The sequence below is a fragment of the Chinchilla lanigera genome, unplaced genomic scaffold, assembly GCF_000276665.1.
Source record: "Chinchilla lanigera isolate Chin_1 unplaced genomic scaffold, ChiLan1.0 scaffold00022, whole genome shotgun sequence".
Classification (NCBI taxonomy): Eukaryota; Metazoa; Chordata; class Mammalia; order Rodentia; family Chinchillidae; genus Chinchilla; species Chinchilla lanigera.
The window spans coordinates 1,957,510-1,980,385 of record NW_004955423.1 but is presented as its reverse complement, the minus strand read 5'-3'; the positions used below and the strand labels follow the sequence as shown (position 1 = coordinate 1,980,385).

The 22,876-nt window shown below is 36.1% G+C and overlaps 1 protein-coding gene across 9 annotated transcripts in view; it reads right to left on the bottom strand.

Annotated features, from left to right (window-relative positions):
- Evi5 (ecotropic viral integration site 5) overlaps positions 1-22,876 on the bottom strand; it is a 213,307-nt gene that overhangs the window by 17,176 nt on the left and 173,255 nt on the right. For 8 of the 9 annotated variants that reach the window (XM_013514419.1, XM_013514420.1, XM_013514422.1 and 5 more), the window contains one exon: positions 18,691-18,786. The exons of the other annotated variant lie outside the window; for it this stretch is intronic. In XM_013514419.1, coding sequence (XP_013369873.1) covers positions 18,691-18,786 — 96 coding nt within the window. The remainder of the gene's footprint in view (positions 1-18,690; positions 18,787-22,876) is intronic. 9 annotated transcript variants of the gene reach the window in all.

Genomic DNA, 22,876 nt, shown 5'->3' with positions numbered 1-22,876 from the left:
TATCTGGACAGAATTCTATTAACAAGAATACTCTTCTCTAAAGCTATGTAATGGGTTTTTATCAGTCCATACAATCACTTAACCAAATATACACTGAGTTCTTAGGTGACAAGTATTGGATCATGTGCTGGAAAGGCAAAGACAAATAGTGACAAGGCTCCTGCTTCAGAGAGTTAAAAAAGCCTGGAAGTAGAGAGAGCAAAGAAATAAATAACTGATTCCAAGTTAGCCCAAAACAGAAGCAATGCACTGGCCAGAACAAAGAATACTTAGGGAAGGGATAAGATGATGACACTTATCTGGGTCTTAAAGAATGAGCTAGCTGGGCGTGGTAGTACACATCTGTAATCCCAGGCAGAGACAGGAGGACTGCTGCAAATTGGAGGCCAGCCTGGGCTTCACAGTGAGTTCAAGGCCAGCCTGAACTACATAACAAGACCCTGTCTCAAAAAACAAAACAAAACAAAACAAAAAAAAGTATGAGCAAGTATAAAGAGGGGAAATTTGGGAACAGGTAGAATGGTGAAAGGTCTAAAGATCCGAAAATGTTTTAGGGAAAATACAAGTGGTTTGGTGTGCCTATACGTAAGTCTCAAATTGAGAGGCGACAGATAAACTTGAATGAAAACCAGGGCTAAACTATGAAGAATCTTATGCTGCAAAACTAGAACTGAAGACATTCATGACCACCAAATGAACATTTCAAAAAAATCTGAAGGATATCCTAGGTTTTTGTTTTTCTTGTTTTTTGGTTTTTTTTTTGGTTTTTCTCCGGTACCGGGAACCGAGCTCATGACCTTGCGCTTGCCAGGCAGGCGCTTTTGCCGCTGAGCTAAATCCCCAGCCCCTGAAGGATATCCTAGGAGATAATGACGTTAATGCTAAAAGGTCCAATAACATGAATGTATCAGGTAGGGCTAGCAATTCAGTAGAAAGGAAAGAAAGCAAAACAGCAACAGGAAAATAATACAATGACAGGAATAAGTCAGTATCTATCAATGATAACTACCACGGTAAATGGATTTAATTCATCACTCAAAAGACACAGATTAGCAGAATAGATCAAGAAACAAAAAAATCCAGCAGTATGATGCACACAAGAAACACATTTAACACAAAAAGAAATTCAGACTTAAAAAAAAAAAAAAATCAAGGATGGAAAACAATATTCTATCCAATGGGAACCTGAAAACAAACAGAAGTAGCTATCTTGTTTTCAGATGTGGACTTCAAGCCAAAGCTGATCAAAAGATGCAGAGAAGGTCATTACATATTGGTTAATAGAACTATTCAACTGGTAGAGGTAACACATAGATATATTCACACCAAACCATGGTGCACCCAACTTCATAAAATGAACCGTAATAGAAATAAAAGAGCAGATAAACATCAATACAATTATAATGAAGGATCTCAATATCCTACTATCACAAATATAGCAACTAAAGAAAAAATTCAACAAGAAATATTCAAATGGAGCCTAACTTTTTAACAAATGGACTTGCCAAGTGTGGTGGCGTACCTCTATAATCCCAGCACTTGGGAGGCTAAAGCAGGAGGATCACCATGAGTTTGAGGCCAGCCTGGGCTACATAGTGACTTCAAGGCCTGCCTGAACTGCACAGCGAGACCTTGTCTCAAAAAAATCAAAAACCAAAACCAACTAACAAAGAAACCAGATACACAGTATTACACCCAACAACATTTGACAGCACATAGTACTCTCTCCAAAATAGATTACATAGCAGCTAATGAAACATGCCTAAGTAAATGCAAAAAAAAAAAAAATCAATTTTACCATGCACATTATCAGATCACAGTGCAATGAAACTATAAATTAAGATGAAAAGAAACCAGAGAAATTATGCATATATATGGAAGTTAAACAACACACTCTTGAAGTATATTAAGGAAGAAATAAGGCAGTTCCTAGAGTTAAATAATAACGCCAGCACAATACGCCCGAACTTATAGGACACAATGAAAGCGGTCCTATGACAGAAGTTTATAGTTCTGAATGACACATCAGAAAAACACAATGATCCCAAATAAATAATCTAATGATGCATCTCATGGTCCTACAAAAACAAGAACAATCCAAATCCAGACTTGTACAAGAAACTGTAAAGATCAGAGCAGAAATCAGTGAAATGGAGACTGAAAAAATAAAAAGAATCAATGAATTGAAATTGGTTCTTTGAAAGAATAAACAAAATAGGCAAACCATTGGCCAATTTCACCAATAAAAGGAAAGGTAAGACACAAATCAATGCAATTAGAACTGAAAAAGGTGAAATCACTACCATACACACTGCCAAAATCCAGAAATTATTACTTCACAAATACGCCAAAATTTGAGAACTCAAAATGGAGATTCTTAGATAAATATGAATTACCAAAATTGAACCAAGAAGACTTAAAAATCTTTTTTTTTTTTTTTTTTATTTTAAGGATAAAAGGAGGGAAACATTAACAGACATACAACATTTTACAACATATCACAAGCACAATACAGACAATACAGAGTTACAAACAAAGTGGTAGGGAATTAACAATGGTGGTTGTATTACATATTGATATCTTCAAAGTGGCTTCTCATGAAAACAGATATAGACATGCAATACTGGTCAACCAAAGACTCATTGACAGTTTCTTTCAGCATAGAAATACAAGACAGAAGAACAACCATGTTAACTATCCTGTATATACATACATACAAAATTTCTCCTTCTTTCCCTTCTCTTTTCCCACATCCCAGAAGCCCTTTACTCTTCGGTGGTTTCCTATCATTTCACAGTGTCTATCATACCTCCGAGTTTAAATTAACTCTTTCAAGTTTTACACTAGTGACACAATGCGGTGCTTGCACATGTATGTTTGATTTATTTCACTTATGAGTATGGTCTCTAGTTGTGACCATTTAAATATAAAGGCCTCGAGTTTATCTTTCTTTACAGCTGAGTAATATTCCATTATATAAAAGTACCATAATTTTCTTATCCAATCCTCGGTGGATGGACATTTGGGTTGCTTCCACATTTTAGCAATTACAAATTGTGCTGCTATGAACATAGGTGCACATATATCACTGTGATATGATGTTTAAGACTTAAAAATCTTGAAGAATCCAATAACCGGCAATGAAAGTTAAGCATTAAACAACCACCACCACAACAAAAACAAAAATAATGAAACTACGAAGAAAACTCCAGGACCTGATGGATTCACAATCAAATCCTACAAGAACTTCAGGGAAGACCTAATGCCAATACTCCTTGAGCTCTTTAATGAAATTGAGAGAGAAGGATTCCAAAGTCATTCTCAGAAGCTAACATTATCTTGATCCCTAAACCAGACAAGGATCCAACCGAAGAAGAAAACTGTAAGACAATCTCTCTAATGAACACAGTTACGAAAATCCTAAACAAGATACTGGCAAACAGAATGCAACAAATCATCAAAAAAATCATATACCATGACCAAGTAGGCTTCATCCCAGGGGTGCAAGGATCATTCAACATACCCAAATGAATAAATAAATTCATTACATATACAAAAGCAAAGGCAAAAAAAAAAAAAAACACAAAAACACACAACACATGATCTTCTCAATAGACACAATAAAGGGTTTGATAAATCCAACATCCATTCATGATAAAAATCATGAAGAAGGGCCTGGGGATTTAGCTCAGCAGCACAGTGCCTGCCTGGCAAGCTCGAGGTCATGAGTTTGATTCCCGGTACTGGAACCCACCGCCCCGCACCCCCCAAAAAATCATTAAGAAAATAGGCATAGAAGATCTTATCTCAATCTGATAAAAGCCATTTATGACAAACCCACTGCCAGCATCATATTAAATGGGAAAAAAACAGAATGCTTGCCCTCAGGAACAAGACAAGGATGCCCATTATCACTACTCTTGTTCAACACAGTCCTCAAAACATTACCCAAAGAAATCAGGCAAGAAAAAGAAATAAAAAAGATATGTAAAGGAAAGGATGAAGTCAATATATCAGTCAAAGTATCATGTCATCTGCATTATTCATAGATGACAAGCTCCTTTACTTACAACATCTTTTTTTTTTTTTTTTTTTTTTTGCGGTACCAGGGATCGAACTCACAACCTTACGCTTGCCAGGCAGGCACTTACGCCACTGAGCTATATTCCCAGCCCCAATCCTTTACTTACAAAATGCAAAAATTTTCACCAAAAGACTCCTAGAATTAATACCCAAATTCAGCAATGTAGCAGGATACAAAATAAATACACAGAAATCAACAGCATTACTATACACTAATAATGAACTCACTGAAAATTAAATTAGCAAAACAATACCATTTATAATAGCATCAAAAAAATTTAAGTATGTAGGAATTAACCTAACCAAGAAAGCAGAAGACCTCTATAATGAAAATTATATCACTCTGAAAAAGGAAATCAAGGAGGACATCAGAAAATAGAAAAGATATATCATGTTCCCAGACAGGTAGAACCAATGCAATTAAAATAGCTATACGTCCAAAATTGATATACAGATTTAATCCAATGCCAATCAAAATACCAATGGCAGGGGCTGGGAATTTAGCTCAGCGGCACGGTGCTTGCCTGGCAAGCACAAGGTCGTGAGTTCAATTCCCGGTACCAGAAAACAAACAAACAAAAGTGTAATACCAATGGCATGTCTCACAAATCTAGAGAAAGCAATCCTGAAATTCATATGAAACCAGAAAAGACCCAGAATAGCAAAAGCAATCCTGGGTAACAAAAACAAAGCAGGTGGCATCATAATCCCAGAGTTGAAATTATACTACAAATTATACTACAAAGCTGTGGTGATTAAAATAGCATGGCACAAAAACAGGCATGTGGATCAATGGAACAAAATATAAGAAACAGAATATAAGAAACCCGGGAACATATACTATTTGATTTTTCACAAAGGTGCCAAAAATGTACACTGTAGGAAAGACAGTCTCTTTAATAAATGGTGCTGGGAAAGTGGGATATATACATTCAGAAGATTGAGGCCAGACCCATACACCTCACCATGTACTATATGAAAATAAAAATGGAACAAAGATCTAAATTAAAACAGAAACACTGGCTGGGTGTGGTAGTACATGCCTATAATCCCAGAATTCAGGAGACTTGAGGCAGGAGGATCATTATAAATTGAGGCCAGCCTGGGCTACACAGTAATTTTAATGCCAGTCCTATCTCAAAAACAAAAAACAAACCAGAACATTTCATCTGCTGGAAGATAAAATAGGTACATTGAAGACAGGAGTACGTAAAAACTTTTTTCTCTTTTGGTAAAAACTTTTCTCTCTTTCTCTCTCACTATGTAATTCAGGCTGGCCTTCAACTACTATGTAGCCCAGGCTGGCCTCAAACTCACACTCCTCATGCCTCAGCCTCCTGAGTGCTGGGGTTACAGGCATGAACCATCATGCCTGGTCTATGCAAGAACTTTTTGAACAGTAATACAATGGCACAAGAAATAATACTGAGGGGGCTGGGGATTTAGCTCAGCAGCAAAAGCGCCTGCCTGACAAGCGCAAGGTCGTGAGTTCGGTTCCCAGTACCGGAGAAAAACAAAAAAACAAAAAAACAAAACAAAACAAAAAAAAGAAATAATACTGAGAATCAACAAATAGGATCATACCAAATTAAAACACTTCTACACAGCAAAGGAAACAGCCAACACAGTGAGGAGAGTACCTACAGAATGGGAAAAAATATTCTACCAGCTATTCCTCGGGAATACATCTAGAGTACATAAAGAACTCAAAAAAACGGACTCCCCCAAATAAAAGACCCAATCAAAAACTGCAACTAAAACAGACACTTCTCAGAAGTACAAATGGCCAATAAACACATGAAAAAATGTTCAACATCAGTGGCCATTACAGAAATGCAAATTAAAACTACATATATTGAGATACTATCTTACTTCAGAAAGAATGGCTATTATCAAAAATTTAATAATAATAAACACTGCTGAGGACGTGGGGAAAAAGGAACTCTTTTACATTGTTGGTGGGGATATAAACTAATATAACTGTTATGGAAATCAGTGTGGACAGTCCACAAAATATAAAAATATAAAAATATAAAATATAAAAAATATAAAAATATAAAAATATAAAAACAGAAATTTCTTTAACCAAGCTATCCCCTTCTATTTATTTGCCTAAAAGAGTTAAAATCGTATTATAGGGATGTATGCACACCTACGTTTACAGTAGCACAATTTATCTTAGAAATCTTAGAAACAGCATATATGCCCATCAAAAGATGAATGGGTAAGGAAAATTTGGTATTTATACACAATAGAGTATATACTGCCATAAAGAAAGATACACTTAGGCATTTGTAGGTAAATAGATTCAATTTGAAAACATAATGTTAAGTGAAATAAGTCATACAAGCTTATATGACATGGTTTCTCTTATATGAGAAACTTTCACAGACACTAAATAGAAGACAGATAAACAGGAAGTGGGGAGAAGTTCAAATAATTCCTCAAATTATCAATTCTGTTTTAAAAAATTTTAATATACAGCATATGCTAATTTGTTTCCTTTATGCTAGTTTTTCTTAGTTCATTGAAAAGAAAGTTTTGTGCTATTATCCATATTTTCTTTGTAACAGAAAATCTTTGTCTGTCTTGAACTCTGAGTAACTACTTTGAAAATAGTTAACAGACTGTCTATCATTATTTTCAAAGTAGTTACTCAGTCTATTAACTATTGTTCTCTTACTATTTTACTGTGAAATTGTTTTCTTTTCAAAAAACAAAAGAATTGCTCTAGTTTAAAAGTACACTAAAATGGGCCAGGTGTGGTGGCGCATGCCTGTAACCGCAGCACTCAGGAGGCTGAGGCAGGAAGACTGCTGTGAGTTCCGAGGCCAGCCTGGGCTACAAAGTGAGTTTAAGGTCAGCCTGAACTGTACAGTGAAACCCTGTCTCAAAAAGACAAAAAAAAAAAAAAAAAAAAAGAAGAAGTACACTAAAGAAGGATCTTTAAAAATCAGAAATCCTGTATCTGACAAGGCAAATGTATTTAGAATATACAAAAAATAGTTAATAGCTCAATTATAAAAAGACAAGCCAATTCTGAACAGACATTTCCCTAAAGTAGACATAAATGGCCAAGAAGCATATGAAAAGATGCTCACTAGGCAGAGGAATGTATATCAAAATTACAATAAGATATCAATTCATACTTACTAGATTGACTAGCACTAAAAAGACAGCAACAAATGTTAGCAAGGATGTGGAGAAATCCAGAAGCCTCATATGTACTTGGTAGAAATGTAAAATGGCACAACAGCTTTGGCCAACAGTATGATAATTCCTCAACTGGCTAAACACAGAGTTGCCATGTGATCTAACAATTCTACTACTAAGTATATACTCAGCCAAAAGGTAGCATATATTTATATAAAAATTTATACACAAATGGTTGTAATAGCATTATTTATGATAGCTGACAAGTGGGAATAAACCAAACTGGTGAACAGATAAAGTGCAGTATACCTGTATTTTGGAATACCAGGGGCAATAAAAAAGGAAGAAGCATAAATACTACAGTATGGACAAATCTCAAAAATATGCTCAGGGAAAGAAGTCAACTACAAAGCACTGTATCTTGTTCACTAAACGCCAGTATAAGGAAATCAACAGAGACAGAAAGTAGTTTAGTGGCTGCCTAGTGCTGGGAGAAGGAAGCTTGGCGCTAATGGTAACGATTACTAATGGAAATAGGATTTCACTTTGGTGTGATAAAAATATTTTAGAATTGATTGTAACAATGATCTGTAAATATACTGAAAGCCGAAGATAAATTTTAAATGGATGACTGTATCATGTGAGTATCTCAGTAAAGTGGTTATGTGATATATATGATATATATTTACATATATATGTAAAATAAAATTAGGCAGCCATTTTGTGTATATGTTTTCCAAAGGAGATATTGCCACATTGAAAATAAATCCTTTTTAACTGATAGAAAATATTCATCAACAATATAAATACTCTCCAGTTTTTTTCAACAGAAGTGATGACTGCCAGGCATGGTGATATACACCTGTAGTCTCAGAACTCAGGACGCCAAGGCAGGAAGATCATCTTGAGTTAAAGTCTGAACTATATAGCAAGATGGTGTCTCAAAAAATCAAAAAGGCGGGGGGTGGGGTAGTTGATGATTACCTCCTACAGTTTCATTTTAAATGAGTAAAAAATATCTGCACTAAAATGTTTTTATGCTTCAGACTAAAGTATTACATAAAACAGATCAATGTATTTGTAGTATTTTTTCCACAAAGTATAACTCCTGAGAAGAAAAGAATTTTTCAACATATAATACACACATACACCACACACCCACACTATTTTGTCACAAAAAGAGCTTTTAAGACAAGCTTAGCATCCCTTTCTTCCTCATACTGAGGTGTTCACAGGCTGCTCAGTTAAGATTGGGTACTTACAAACCACATGACCTCATGAATGCTATCTTATCATATCACAGGTTCCTCAGACTGACCACAACAACTTAAATCAGACAGGCAGCAAAGCAGCACAAAGTCTATGGCACGTACTATTGGTATGACATTTTCAGCTGTCCCCCTTGTGGGGAGAGAAAATCTGATTATCTCATGTCCAACTGCATCTGTGAGATATGGTTCATGAAAAGCACATGATTTACTGCACTCAAGACTTCCAACCACAGCTAAAAATTTTTAGTTTCTACAAATCTGAAAGCACTAGCTATTCATCTTTTATCATTTTTCCTCAGTAAATTATTGGAGCATATTTCAAATGTTCCTAGTTTGAGAAACTGTCAACATTATATTGTTTCTTAAAAAAAAAACTAGCATTTTACAATGGAATTAGAGAGTAATTTTTTTTAAATGACCAAAATACTAACAATTCTGAGAAACAAATCCTGGCATAGTTGCAGAAACTGAACTTTCATATTTAAGGGATTGAACCTAGGGCCTTAATCATGCTAGGCAAGTGCTGTACCTTTCAGTTACATCCTTAGTCATTATTATTATTTTTGAGACTAGGTTTCCCTGGGTTGCCTACACTTGTCTTTTTCTAGTATCAGGAATCAAACTCAGAACTTTGTGCTTGCCAGGCAGGCACTGTGCTATATCCCTGGCCCTTGGTTTCAAACTTTTCATCTTCCTGCCTCATCCTCCCAAGTAGCTGAGACTACAGGTGTATGCCATCATGCCCAGACACACATTCACTATACAAATAAAACATAAAACTAGGAAGTGGTCTAAAATTCTTGAATAAGGTATATTGTATGAAATTATTATAGATTTTCCCCAAATGTGGTATATTATACATTCTTTTTGGAAGCAAGAACTGAATGGAAAGATACATAGCCTTAAAGATTAGAAACTGCCAGAAGTTGGGCCACCAGTTAAATTATAAATTCTTCATATTGAATATATTAAACAGTTAAGCTAATTTTGCTAACATGTCCTTGAATAAGCTTATATTTCCTAAGTAATAGGCATATATGAATTGGGTTGACTTATTTTTATCTAGTTTTATGTTTCTTCAAATGTTGAATTTGGATAGAAACCTCAGTTGCCTCTGGTTTTCAGAGTCATCGAGGCTTTAAAAGCTCTGATTTCAGGGCCTTCTCCCTCTGGAAAATGAAGAACCACTTATAGGGTCAAATCATATAATTCCCCAGTCTTGGGTGGAATGAAAGCCCACACACTGCTGCAGAAGCAGAGATAAAGAATGTAAAGTTAGCCAGGTGGTAGTTTTGTGAATCTTAAATCTCAGTTTTATACACTGTCATAGTTTGGATTTTAAGTGTCTTACACAGGTTCATAAAATCTTGGTCCCTAGGATGGCACTACTGGGAGGTGGTGGAACTTATGAGATGGAACCCAGTGGGAGGTCCTTAAGGTTATTACAGGAGTGCTCCTGAAAGGCCCATTGTTATGGTTTGTGTCTGGGTATCCCCCCAAAGCCTCATGCAGTCATGGGGCAGGCTTTTAGAGTTTGATTGATTATGGGTGTGAGAGCTCCACCTGCCCTGGGGTGGACAGTTTGCATATGTAAGGGAGAGGAAGTGGCTGCTTGCCTCCATTCCTCCCTTTTTTGTGTTTGTTGCTTTTCTGCTGTGTTCTGCCACCATAAGCGGTAGCCCTCTCCATGTGCCACTCTGCCTTGGAACCAGCCAAGTATGGACTGAAACCTCCACAAACTGTAAGCAAAATAAACCTTTCCTTCCTAAATTTTGGGAGTCAGGTATTTTGTTCCAGCAATGAGAGAAAAGTAACCAAGACACCCATGTAACGTGGCTCTCTGCTCACTCTTGTTTGCTTCTTCACCCTGAGCTGAAAGATTTTAACCTCATTGTATGTTCCTGCCATGCTGTGCTGCCTTGGTGTAGACCACAAAGCAACAAGGGCTGGCCATCATGGACGGGAAGCTCCCAAACTGTGAGCCCAAAGTAAGCCTCCCCTCCTTATAAGCTTATTTTCTCCACCATTTTATTACAGTGACAGCTAAGAAAATATTTCACATGGTGATATTATTCCACAATTTTAAAACTGTACATAGTACAGTAATTAAAAATTAGGCTTTAAAAAAACAGTACTAGGGATAGAACCCTGGGGTGCTTCACCCCTGAGCTATATCCTAGTCCTTTTTGTTTTGAGACAGCATGGATGACCTCAAATCTTTGGATCTTTCTGCCTCAGTCTCTTAAATATCTCAGATTAAAGTTACATACTGCTGTGCTTGACAAGAATGAGTTTTTAAAATATACATGTGGCTGGGATGCAGACTTCGGGTAGAACACTTGCTTAGCATAGTAATAATAAAAGAGGATTCCTGCTGATGATGTTTAACTTTATTTTTGTTTGTTTTTTGTGTTTTTTTTTTGTACCGGCAATAGAACTCAAGACCTTGCGCTTGCCAGGCAGGTGCTTGTGCCACTGAGCTATATCCCCGGCCCTAACGTCGTTTAACTTTAAAAATTGCCTAACAAAGGAGAGAGGATGGCAGGGGAACACTGGGTACTGGAAATCCGTGCAACGACCATTTCTAGAATGAAAGTTGGTTCATCTACCTGACTTATATGTTGTTTATAGCATACTACAGAAGTAGCTGCTCTTTTTTTTTGGATGCCAGGTTGCTCCTGAAGAGCTTATGTTTCATTTCTTAAGAAAGAGGGTCTCAGTAACATTCAGTAACAGACCAGACCGTTCCTCTTTTTTTGGAGACAGGGTCTCCCTATGTATTCCAGGCTGACCTTGAACTCACTATGTAGTTCAAGATGGCCTTGAACTCATGGTGATCCTTCTGCCTCAGTCTCTCCAGCATTGGGATTACTGTGCCACAATATCTGGCTCATTCCTCCTAAGTTACCGTTACATCCACTATTCTTCAGTAAACGATGACCAATTTTAAAGAAATCTTTTTTTCTCCTTCACTTGAGGTTTTCAATTTATTTGGAAAGCAAAAATTTAACCCATACAAAAAAACCTTCCAGTCCTGCTAGTGGACTGTGGCTCAGGAGGGGTAGCCCTGACTATGTTTCTTACCACTAAGTTCCTGGCTCTGCTACCCCCATGTGCCAAGGGCCACGGCCCACAGGCATCCTGCTGCTGGAAGAAGGGGCTGGAGATAGCCTACACTAGTGTGGTTTCTTAAAAGCCCTCTTCATTTTCTCCCGGAGTTTTTGTGCTAGTTGTTTCTTCCGTGTGGAATTTTTTTTCACAGATTTTTGGAAGTCAAGAAGTTCCTTGGCAGCATTCCTATCTCAGTTTATATGTAACATGACATACAAGTCACAAACCACTTATTCACTAAAAAACTTTTCACTAAGTACCTACTCTATGCTGTTCTAGATGCTGGTCAAAGGTATTCAATCTTAGTCACCAGGGAAATACAAATTAAAACCATGACACATTAAAGACATACAGAGAAATCTTTGCATAGCCACAGAAAGGCTAAAATTGGGAAGACTGGTAATTCCACATGTCAGTGAGAATGTGGAGCAGTCAGAACTTTCTTCACTGCTCCTGCAAGTGTAAATGTGCATAACCAGTTGCAGCAATGTTATTAACAGACAAAACTGGAAATAATCCAAATATCCATCAACAGAATAAACAATGATATATTATAGAAAGGAAAATGATACAGCAATGAAATCGAACAACTTACAGCTAAATTTTAAAAAGACAGAGTAAAATCTTACATTGTTGACTGAAAGAAGCAAGACACAAAAGAATATACACTACAGGAAATCATTTATATATAAAAGTTCAAAAGCTTGAACTATTATTATACTAGAAGTCAAAATCATAGCTACTTTTGAGTAGGGAGAGTAACAGTTGGGATCTACTTTTCTGGACTGGGTTATAATTATCACAGAATGTGGTCACTCTGTAATAATTTACTGAGCTACAAACTTGTAACACTGGTACTCTTTTGCATCCTATGCCCCTAAACAAAAATATATTTTTCAAATCTGCTTTTTAATTTTTCAATTTGTGTGACTATGAATCCATTCTATTAAAGAATATTAACAATAATAATCAGAAATCTAAGTCTCCTTTATGAAGGAGCAACAGAGAAAGTTATTCAGTTGGTTTTTTTGTTTTGTTTTGTTTTTTTGGTTTTTCTCCAGTACCGGGAACCAAACTCACGACCTTGCGCTTGCCAGGCAGGCGCTTTTGCCGCTGAGCTAAATCCCCAGCCCCTCATTTGTTTTTTTAATAGTACTGAGAATTGAACCCAGCACCACTGAACCTCAAACATGCCATGCAAGCACTATAGCAATGAGGTGCCCTATTCATGCAAATGTTATTCAGTTGGTTTTTTGATAGTACTAAGAATTGAAACCAGCACCACAGAACCTCAAACATGCCATGCAAGCACTATAGCAATGAGGTGCCCTATTCATTTGAGATAGGTGTCTCACTAAGTTCCCTAGGCTGGCCTTAAACTTGAAATTCTCCTGCCTCAGCCTCCATAGTAGCTGGCATTACAGATATGTATTGGCACTGCTATGCCTGGCTGCTATTCAGTTCTCACATCGGGAAGAGTCCTAGCTAACTGGCCTTTTTTTAGCATACAGACACTCTGAAGTGTTTACATGGCCAGGTTTCATACTTTGTACTGGTTGCTGAAAACCTTAGAGCCAAGTACATGGCCCACTTACAGGAAATACAAAGGCATACAATTTTTTATTGGTCTTATTTTTGATTCCATGTTGTATTTCTCAGTTGGTTTTCTTATGAAATTGTGCTTTGCTATTTTGTAACATTTGTAAATTTGCCTAATCCTAACTGGAACAAGGAAGGGTATTAAATAATAAAAATGCCTTAAGGTTATTACATGCAGTAATATCAGCACTCAGCAGGCTAAGGCAGGAGGATTGCCATGAGTTTAAAGTCAGCCTCAACTATACAGTAAGATCTTGCCTCAAAAAACCTAAACAAACAAACATACATACAACATACAGATTTACTTTCATTTCGCCCTACTTTAATGCATTATAATCTGATCACAAGTCCTGGCCCTGAATTCCAGTTTCTGCCACTTACTAGTTATGTGACTTTAGATATAAATTATTTAGTCTGAAACAATCAAATGGGAACGACTAGTAATTCTTATAGGATAATTATGAAAATTAAAATGATTATCTAAAGGATCCACACCTGGCTTAGTACCTACCACACACAAAAAAAATAAAAATATAGAAAAATTACTCTATATACAATGAGCTAGGACTTTATAGGGAATAGAATACAATTTGCTTTAGACAACAGAAAAGCTACTAAGCAAATGGAATTAGACTTGGGAGGCTGAGGCAGGAGAGTTGTTTTGAGTTCAAGGCTAGCCTTGGCAGCACAGTGAGCCAAAGGCCAATCAGTGAAAACACACCTGTATTCCAAAAACACTTTCAAATTAATTAGTCAGTATTCATTTTATCATTAAACAATACTGTCATGATAACAAGGATCCAAAGGACCCAGAAACGTCTATTTAACTGGTAGATTTGGTTGAATCAGAAGATTTATTTCCCAAGTTGGCTTCCAAATGAGAATATTTACTTCTTTTTATGTCCCTTTCCTGCATGTAATCTATGTGTTTTTAGTGACCAGTAGCTGTAAGAGGATAGTACTATGTTGCAAAGGTAGGTGGTTTATTAATTCCTGGCACCTATAATTTTGTTTCATGTTTCTGACTTAAATGCTCCAAATGTTTAATTTGCCTGAAAATCTTTTCCTTTTTCAAAAATCAGCCCAGATGTTGTTAGAATCTCATACTGTTTATTTCCAAAGAGGCTGTATAGCTTATGGTAGTTGCGCTTGCAGTACATGGACTAGGAATCATATGGCCTTGTCTTGGTTATTTTTCTCTCGTTGCTGAGACAAAATACCTGACACCCAAAATTAAGGAGGGAAAGGTTTATTTAGCTTACAGCTTGTGGAGGTTCCAGTCCATACTTGTCTGGCTCCAAGGCAGAGGGGCACATGGAGGAGGGTAACAGTTCAGGGTGGTGGAAGACAGCAAAACAACAAGAGCAAAAAGGGAGGAGTCGTGGCAAGCAACCTCTTTCCTTCCCTTACATTGTATGCAAACTACCCACCCCAGGGTGGGTGTAGTACTCACACCCATAATCCCAGCATTGGACTATGAATCAATCATAAACTCTAAAAGCCCGCCCCATGACTGCATGAGGCTTTGGGGGGACATCCAGACATAAATTGTAACAGGCCCAAACTAAGAAGAAATCCCATGTCAGTCACTGACTAGTATCATGACTCTGGGGGACCATATCACCCCCCCCCGAACCTGTTTTATCATATTTTATCTACAATATGAATGACAATGATGCTACCTTCTTCAAAGGGCTGTTGTAAATATTAAAGAAATATGTAACAGACGTACAACAGCACAGTGTCTGGCACTGAGCAGGAACTGAGAGCTACTATACTACTGCTCTTTTCACAAGGTATTACAGTTTATGTATCTATTTTCACTGTACATTTTGAGGCCTTTGAAAGCTGTTTCAATCTTTATTTTTAGTTCTAGATCCAGTATATAGCAGGTACCCTGACGACAGCCAGAAAGACAGGTGGCTTGAATTGGAGACCTAAGTTCTTTTCTATGGGGACAAGATAGGCTACGATTTAACCTCCACCTTGCTAGGTCTAGGGAAGCAAGACTTCACAATGGCTCCTGTGAAGGTTTTAACAACATGCAACAGGCTCCAAATTTTAAAGCTGCAGAAGTTTTAAGTATGGTATGTAGAATTAGAAGGAAAGTATGTAGAATTAGAAGTATGTAGAATTAGAAGGAAAGCTAGTTGGGGAGTGAGGAATTGCAGGAGTTCAGGTAAGAAGGCACTAGGACAGACTACAGTAAACAGCAAGAAGTAAAGCTGGATCTCTATTTCCAAGGGTCAATGGAGAGAGACAGAGTCCTTGTGGCTAGGTCAACTGCAGAATGCACTTATGGAATGTATGCAAATTTATGCGCAAGGAGGAACAAGTTAAGGTACTACATATTATTAACTGTCATCCCCAAGACTTAGACACAGGTGACAATTTTTCTGTTCTAAAAGAAGAAGGCAATCTAGATTTGACCTTGGCCCAACGGTTTATTGCTTGTATAATGCTGGGAAAGAGCTGGGGTGAATGCCATTGTGAATCTCAGTTTCCAAATCCATGCATGTCTCTGGGTGAGTGACAACATCAAGTGTCCGACTGCTTAATCTTCAGTCCTTCATACAGCTGACTATGCTAAGGATGTCAAGTTGTTAAAATGTGCAGCACTGTTGTATCTCTAGGAAGATGAATCTGTAGAGCTTCTCTCAATGCTTCCTTAAACATTTATCAAAGTATAAAAAACAGCTAACAAAATTATTTATTTATTTACTTACTTACTTACTTACTTACTTACTTACTTACAGAATCTCGCTATGCAGTTCAGGCTGGCCTTGAGCTCACTTTGTAGCCCAGGCTGGTCTCAAACTCGAAACAATCCTCCTGCGTCAGCCTCCCGAGTACTGCGATTACACATTGTGTGCCACCACGCTTGGCTCCAAAATGACTATTAACAGTCACATGTTCAAATATAATACTGTATTAATATTTCAATGCAAATTTTCCTATCAAAAGCCAAAGATTGCAGCTGGGCGTGGTGGTGCACACCTGTAATCCCAGCACTCCAGAGGCTGAGGCAGGAGGACTGCTGCGAGTTCAAGGTCAGCCTGAACTGCACAGCAGGACTCTGTCTCAAAAAGACAGAAAGTCAAAGATTCTGCCAAATTCTAAACACAGATAAATGTTAAATTGAGATTAGACGGATTTTGAATTTTTTTAAAATTGTGACATGCTCTATCAAAATATGAAAGTAATGGAATAAAAAGGTGACACTGTATTTAGCCCCCTTAAAAAAGCTGATCTGACAATGTAATAGTAATTATAATAGTAAGTTTACTACAACTAGTAACTTAGTTTAAAACCTTTCCACTTGTCATTTATTTTCTCTTTAGTGATAAAACTTTGAAACTGGTGAATGCTCAGGAATCATAAGGAAAAAGAATCTGCAACTAAATACCCATAATACTTTCATAGTACCTAGTAAATTCAAACTCTTCAAACTTTAAACATTCTCCATAATATGATTCTATCCAGTCTACTCTTACTTCCTGCTACTTGTGACATTAATGCTTCAGTAGTGTCCAGCCTCCTTTAAGCTCTCAACCTCTCCTTTTTACTCACTTCTGAACCCTCGTGTGTGGTAGAGAGGTACAGTGCATTCTTCTCAGCTCTCTCCCGGGACTTCTGACCAAGGCCTACCTAAACCCAGGACTTTGACTACTCTTAACCTTATCCAAAACTGTTCTAATCTTTAATTTATATGATTTAGCTCTGTCACAGTAGCAAATTTTACCCTGTTCATTAGTTTTCAGGTTTGTACAAGGTAACAAACTACTTTCACAAGTCCTACATTAAAAAAAATCCATTGCTTTGTTTTTGTTATTTTTTCCTCTTTAAAAAAATCCAAAAGTTAAACTTTGCGTGAATTCTTTTTTATTTTTTGTTTGTTTTGTTTTGTTTTGTTTTGTTTTGCTTTTTGAGACAAGGTCTCACTATGTAGCCCAGGCTGGCCTTGAATTTGCAGAGATTCTCCTGCTTCAGCCTCTTGAGTGCTGCACTACCATACCTGGCCATCATGTGATTTATTTTCTGCTAATTTTAATGAGGAAAATATTTTTAGTGGAGACATGTAGCAGATAAAACTAGTATCTGCTGACTTATTTTTTTACTTGGTTAAAAAAATAAAATCTACCTAGATATAATTTTCTTAGCCTTCAGAGTTGGTAAAATTAAAGGTGTATGCCACGATGCCCCACAGAGAGCAACTTCTGAACACAAGAATAATTATTAGGGTTTTCAAAAGAATAAGTATTTCCAGAAAACGCTTACCATAACTTATTCTTTTATACACAGCTTAGGTAAAAACATTATAGAAATGCACACAAAAAGGTAAGGGTTATATGTAAGATTCTGAACTGCTCAAATTTATCATGGCTAAAGATTAACATTTACATGAATGACCCTTACTATTTCAAGACTATTTTTAAGACTGAATTACATCTAAGATTTATTTTTGTTTTGTTTTGTTTCTTCTTCAGTCTGAATTTACTCTTAGATTGAAATACCTCTAGGAGGTATTGCCCAAAAACACTTAAGACTTCAACTGAAAGGTGTAATACCAGGAAAAGGTAATGTCTAAACTTTTTCCTTTGAGGTTTAGGTTCATTTATTGTTTTTTTTTTTTCCCTGTGGCGGTACTGGGAACTGAACCCAGGACCTTCACACTTTAAGTTCATCTAGTGGCAAAATGAATTTCTTTTCCTTGTTTTTTCTTTTTTAAACAAATCAAGTTTACACTACTCTGTCATATCTCATTACAGTGAACAAACATTATTTTACAAATAATTCAAAATGAGAAACATACTTCATGTTGCCAGATATTTATCATTAGAAAATAATAAAGAACAAAGAAATTGACCAAGAGCCATATTATTACAAGTATCACTCTAGTCAAAACACTTTAGTTCAAATAATTTAAATTTGTGTAATACTTGGTAAATTTCTGAAAATTTCATAGGTTGAATCTCATAGATTCTAGGTAATGCCACTTTAAAAAGCACTCAAATACTAAGAAATCTGTTAACTGATATTAGGCAAGTATCCTTTTTTGCAATCACAGTAATACCACGAGAGGGAAAAGAAGGCAAGAGAAAAAGACTTCCCTCTACGCACAAGAGTAAGTACCACAAATCTATTCTACAGATATAAGACAAAATTTGGTTTAACTGAAGTAAATACCTAGGTTACCTGTCCAGAATTTTCAGAGTATAATAAAAAATAAAATATCTGTCAGTAAATATTAATTTATCATTTTAGGTCATGATTAAGGGTTAAGGAAATAAATCCTTAATATTAGAACAGAAGGATCCTTTGTAAAAAGACAATATTCTAAAATGTTGTATTAATGAAGAATTTATACACAAAATTTAGCATGAAAGACTCACTCTTATAACCCATAATAAAGGGTTGTTAAATACAGAGGAAGGAAGAAAGAAATATGTGAAGATCAAAACTTATCACTTACCTCATGATTCAGCTCTGCTATCTGATCTTTCAGTTCCCTAATGTACTGGTTAGAATCAGACTTGCTAAGCTGTCCTTGAAGCTTTCCTTCTTCTTTCTGTTTGGTATAATAAAACAAAGCAAAAACAAGAGACAGTTTTCACAGTACATTCTCAAATGTTTCCAGATACAAGGCAGCATAAAGATACACCTTGTAATCAGCTGAATTCTGATCAAATCCATTCATAAAACTACCTTTGGAAGTAACAGGGCATTAAACAGTATTTCTGAGTAATCCTTAATGGAAGTTGTTTACAACCCATATAATTTACAAAATGCACCTTCTGAGAAATCTTAGAAATCAATTATAAAACAGGTCCTCTGATGAAAAATTACCCTAACATTTCAAGGCCATTTATCTAGTTGTTTTGTGGGCAGATGTTTCTCTATCCAAACCATAATGAGATTCCTGCAACTATACTGGGGAACTGCTTTTGCATGAAAGGGAGAAAGGAAGAAATGAAAAAATTGTCTAAATCACTAAGGGGAGAACAGCTGTGAATCTCCTTGTATAATCAGCTTAGGAATGTGTACTGGGAATCTAAATATTGATTAAAAGACAATCCCAATCCTAAGAATTACTTCTCGAAGAGAGGTAGAACCATTTTCTAGGGGTATAGATTACAAAGAGAATTCTTATTCAAACAAATGTGAACTTCTTAGATAACAGACACTTTAAAGAGTGAAACCAGAATTATTTGTGATATCTCTAAATTATTATAATTCTGAAACCATGTGTTGATATTTAAAAATGTTTAGAAGCTCTGATTCAGAGATATCCAGTGAAATTGCAAAATAACTCCTGATACCAGAAGGGTATGGACTTACTGTTACAGCTGCCACCTTCAGTTTCTTTCCAACTATTGTTAATAGTTTTCCAGTGCAGTCCCCCCATGATGGTTTGTATACATACAATGAGTATACACATGACTATACAGATACGTGTTTTCCCCTATACTACAGACTATATATACTGTTCTGCACTTTGCTGTATCTCTCAATATTAGATTTTAGAGTTTTGAAGTCCCTGCAAAAGTTACCTTAGTGCTGAGTGTGTGTACATACAGAGTCTGCCCAAAAAATGTATGCACATTTCAGCAGTCTGCTGTACTTAGAAATGTCTGGAAACTAATGGCCACAATTTTGAGCACCTCTTGTAACTGCAGAAGCCAAAGGTAACTTCTATTAATCTCACAATGTCTCAATAAATTTAGTATTAAAATATTTACATGAGTTTTTCTTTTCCTGCTGTAATAACTTTTTTGATGGACTCTATACACACACACACACACACACGTATGTTTTGGTGGTCCTGGAGATCGAACCCAGGTTCTTCACACTGACCTACACCACCAACAATTTTTGTATTTTTTATTTTGAGACAGTCTCATTAAGTGGCTAAGTTGCCTGGGCCGGGCTCAAACTTGTGATTCTCCTGCCTCAGCCTCACAGAGTGCTGGAATTATAGGCATGTGCCATCACACCCAGCTTAGGTATTTTAAAAGTAGGTTTTAAAATGTGTCTGAGGTCTTGTACCATTGCCTTGAGACCAATATGTTGTAGTGAAGAACATTTTCGAAAGTGGAGATTCTTCTTATAATCTTTTAAGATCACAGTAAGACGGGGCCTTGGACATCTGGTTTATACTCTGACTGCGGCCAAGTCCACGTTCCATTTTCTATATACTTTCCTCTAACATCCTTGGCAGGAAGAAGTAAGTGGAAGTGTCCCAGCAACTTATTCCAAGAATGGATAGCTACCCTGTACAGTCAAAGCACCAATGCCACACTGCTCTTTTGAATTAACAATTTTTGCTACCTTGATTGCATCCTGAGCTACCCTTACTCTGATATTCAAATCTTTCAAGTTATTCCTATATGACTTCCTTTTTGTTTATTATTTTTCTTTTGACAACTTGTCTCCAAAACCCTTTTATTAAAATATGGCCTGCTAAACTAGTTCAGTAGAACTAATATTTGTACAGATGTAAAAGCACGGCTATCACATCTACATGTTTTCCATATATATTTAAACAAATCTCAGACATAATCATTTAAGCAAAGAACTATCTTCACAACTACTATAATCCAAATATGTTAGGTGTCTTAAAAATATACAAAAACACCATATAATTTTTAGCCATAAGCCTTTATTTAAGAAAAAATAAATTATTCTTTTTGAAATTTCAGTTATATGACCCTATGGCCAGAGAAAAGGCAGAACCAATAGACCAGTGGGGATAGTAAGTCAGAATCCTAACAAAACAACTCTGAAGTCTTCCTTGTTTTTACATTTACATGAAAGAATAACGTCCCTTTATAGTATAAACCAGCTTGAATATACATTTCTGTCATTTGCAACCAAGTACATATTAATAGCTAACCTATCCTGGGCATCTAGAAGCCCTTCTCAAGATTCCCTGAAGAAATTAAATCCCAATGCCTAGAAGAGGGGGCTATTTACATCACTGAAGCTCTAAAAGTTCACTGCTACTGGCCTACAGCATTGTTGTATGTAAATGATCTAATATTACTGTGCATATGGATAATTAGATGAGGATCATTCATCTGGACATTACATTCAGGTATCCTTTTGGGGTTTTTGTTATTTTTGTTGTTTAATTTTTGTATCATATATTCACTACCTTGACTGATTAAATCACTAGTAAGAAGATGTGGGTAACATGAAATTATTGGGGCAAGGAAGGTGATAAAGTCCAAGGTAAGTTTGAATATTACAAGGAAGTGATTAAAGAATAAAGAAAGACCTGAGGTTTGAAAGGCTGTAGAATTCTTTCTTATAGGGAAATTTCAATTAAAAAAATTCTGGCAAAACAGGAAATCATTAAATCTGTTTTACCAAAAGCAATCAAGTGACTCAGAAGATCTGTTTCCTACTAGCTAAAAACTTTGATAGCACTTTGATTTCTTAAAGAAAGGCAGTATTTGGTGAACAAGAGGGCACCTAAGAAACTTTACAATTTAAAAAAAAGGAATGTTAACTTAAAAAACAGCCCTGAAAATACACTTGTAAAAATCAAGAAGTCTTCTTAGACTTTATGATCTTAAAAAGTCCCTCAACTTCTTTTCATTGAATAAAAGGTCAAAATTTGAAGGAGAAAAACCTTCACATATTTATGTCTAATTGTATGCAGTTGTCCTTTTTGATATTTAAATTAATGTTATAAAACATAACATTCGGTTTCTTCTGCAAGACCAAAAAGTCAAACTATGATGCCCATGAACCTACTTTGTGAAGACAGAAAAAGAGTAATAATTTTTAATGCATATTAAATAAGCTGATAAAAGAGGAAGGGTGATAAGCAGCTGCTGGCTCTAAAAGTGACATCTGGACAAGACAATATCTCATCATACTTGTCACACATTTGTGGCATATCAGTGACAGAGATATCAGTTGGAAAGCTCTGCATGGGGTGTTCTGATTCAAAAGTCTGCTTAGAGTATAGCTGATATCTCTAAATTAAAAGTAAAAAGTGACATGTTCTAAATGCTACTTAGTTAAAATGTTTAAGAGACTTTTATCTAAAAGGCTGTGGTTTTATAGTCTGCTAACACATTCTCATTTTAAAATGTTAATCCAAAGCCCTTTAGGATCCTCTATGAAAATTGGGCATAATTTACAGTATCAAAAACATACTAAAGAATTACTTTTTTTTTGGTACCGGAAATCGAACTCAGGACCTTGTGCTTGCCAGGCAGGTGCTGTGCCACTGAGCTATATTCCTGGCCCCTGAAGAATTACTATACTCCAAAAAGGAGACCATAATTTAATTTTACTTGGGACAGCTCATTCAATTACCTAATATTTTAGATTTTTTCCCCACATATTTTTATTGTTTTCTATTTTCAAACAGTGTCCACATGTTTGTTTCTGATAAGCAGGTAGGAAAATGTCAGCTAAACTAATAAATTTACCAGAAACCTGCATTTTCTTGAGGTTTTCTTTTGGTTTAGCTGATAACAACAGATTGCACTTAGCTGGTTTCCTAAGTAAAACAACTGGTAAGTAACAAACTTAAAGAAAAAGAGACTCAATATATCAAAAGTTCTGGTATACTGTGCTTTTATAGAAGAGACCTTAGGGGCTGGGGATTTAGCTCAGTGGCAAAGCGCCTGCCTGGCAAGCGC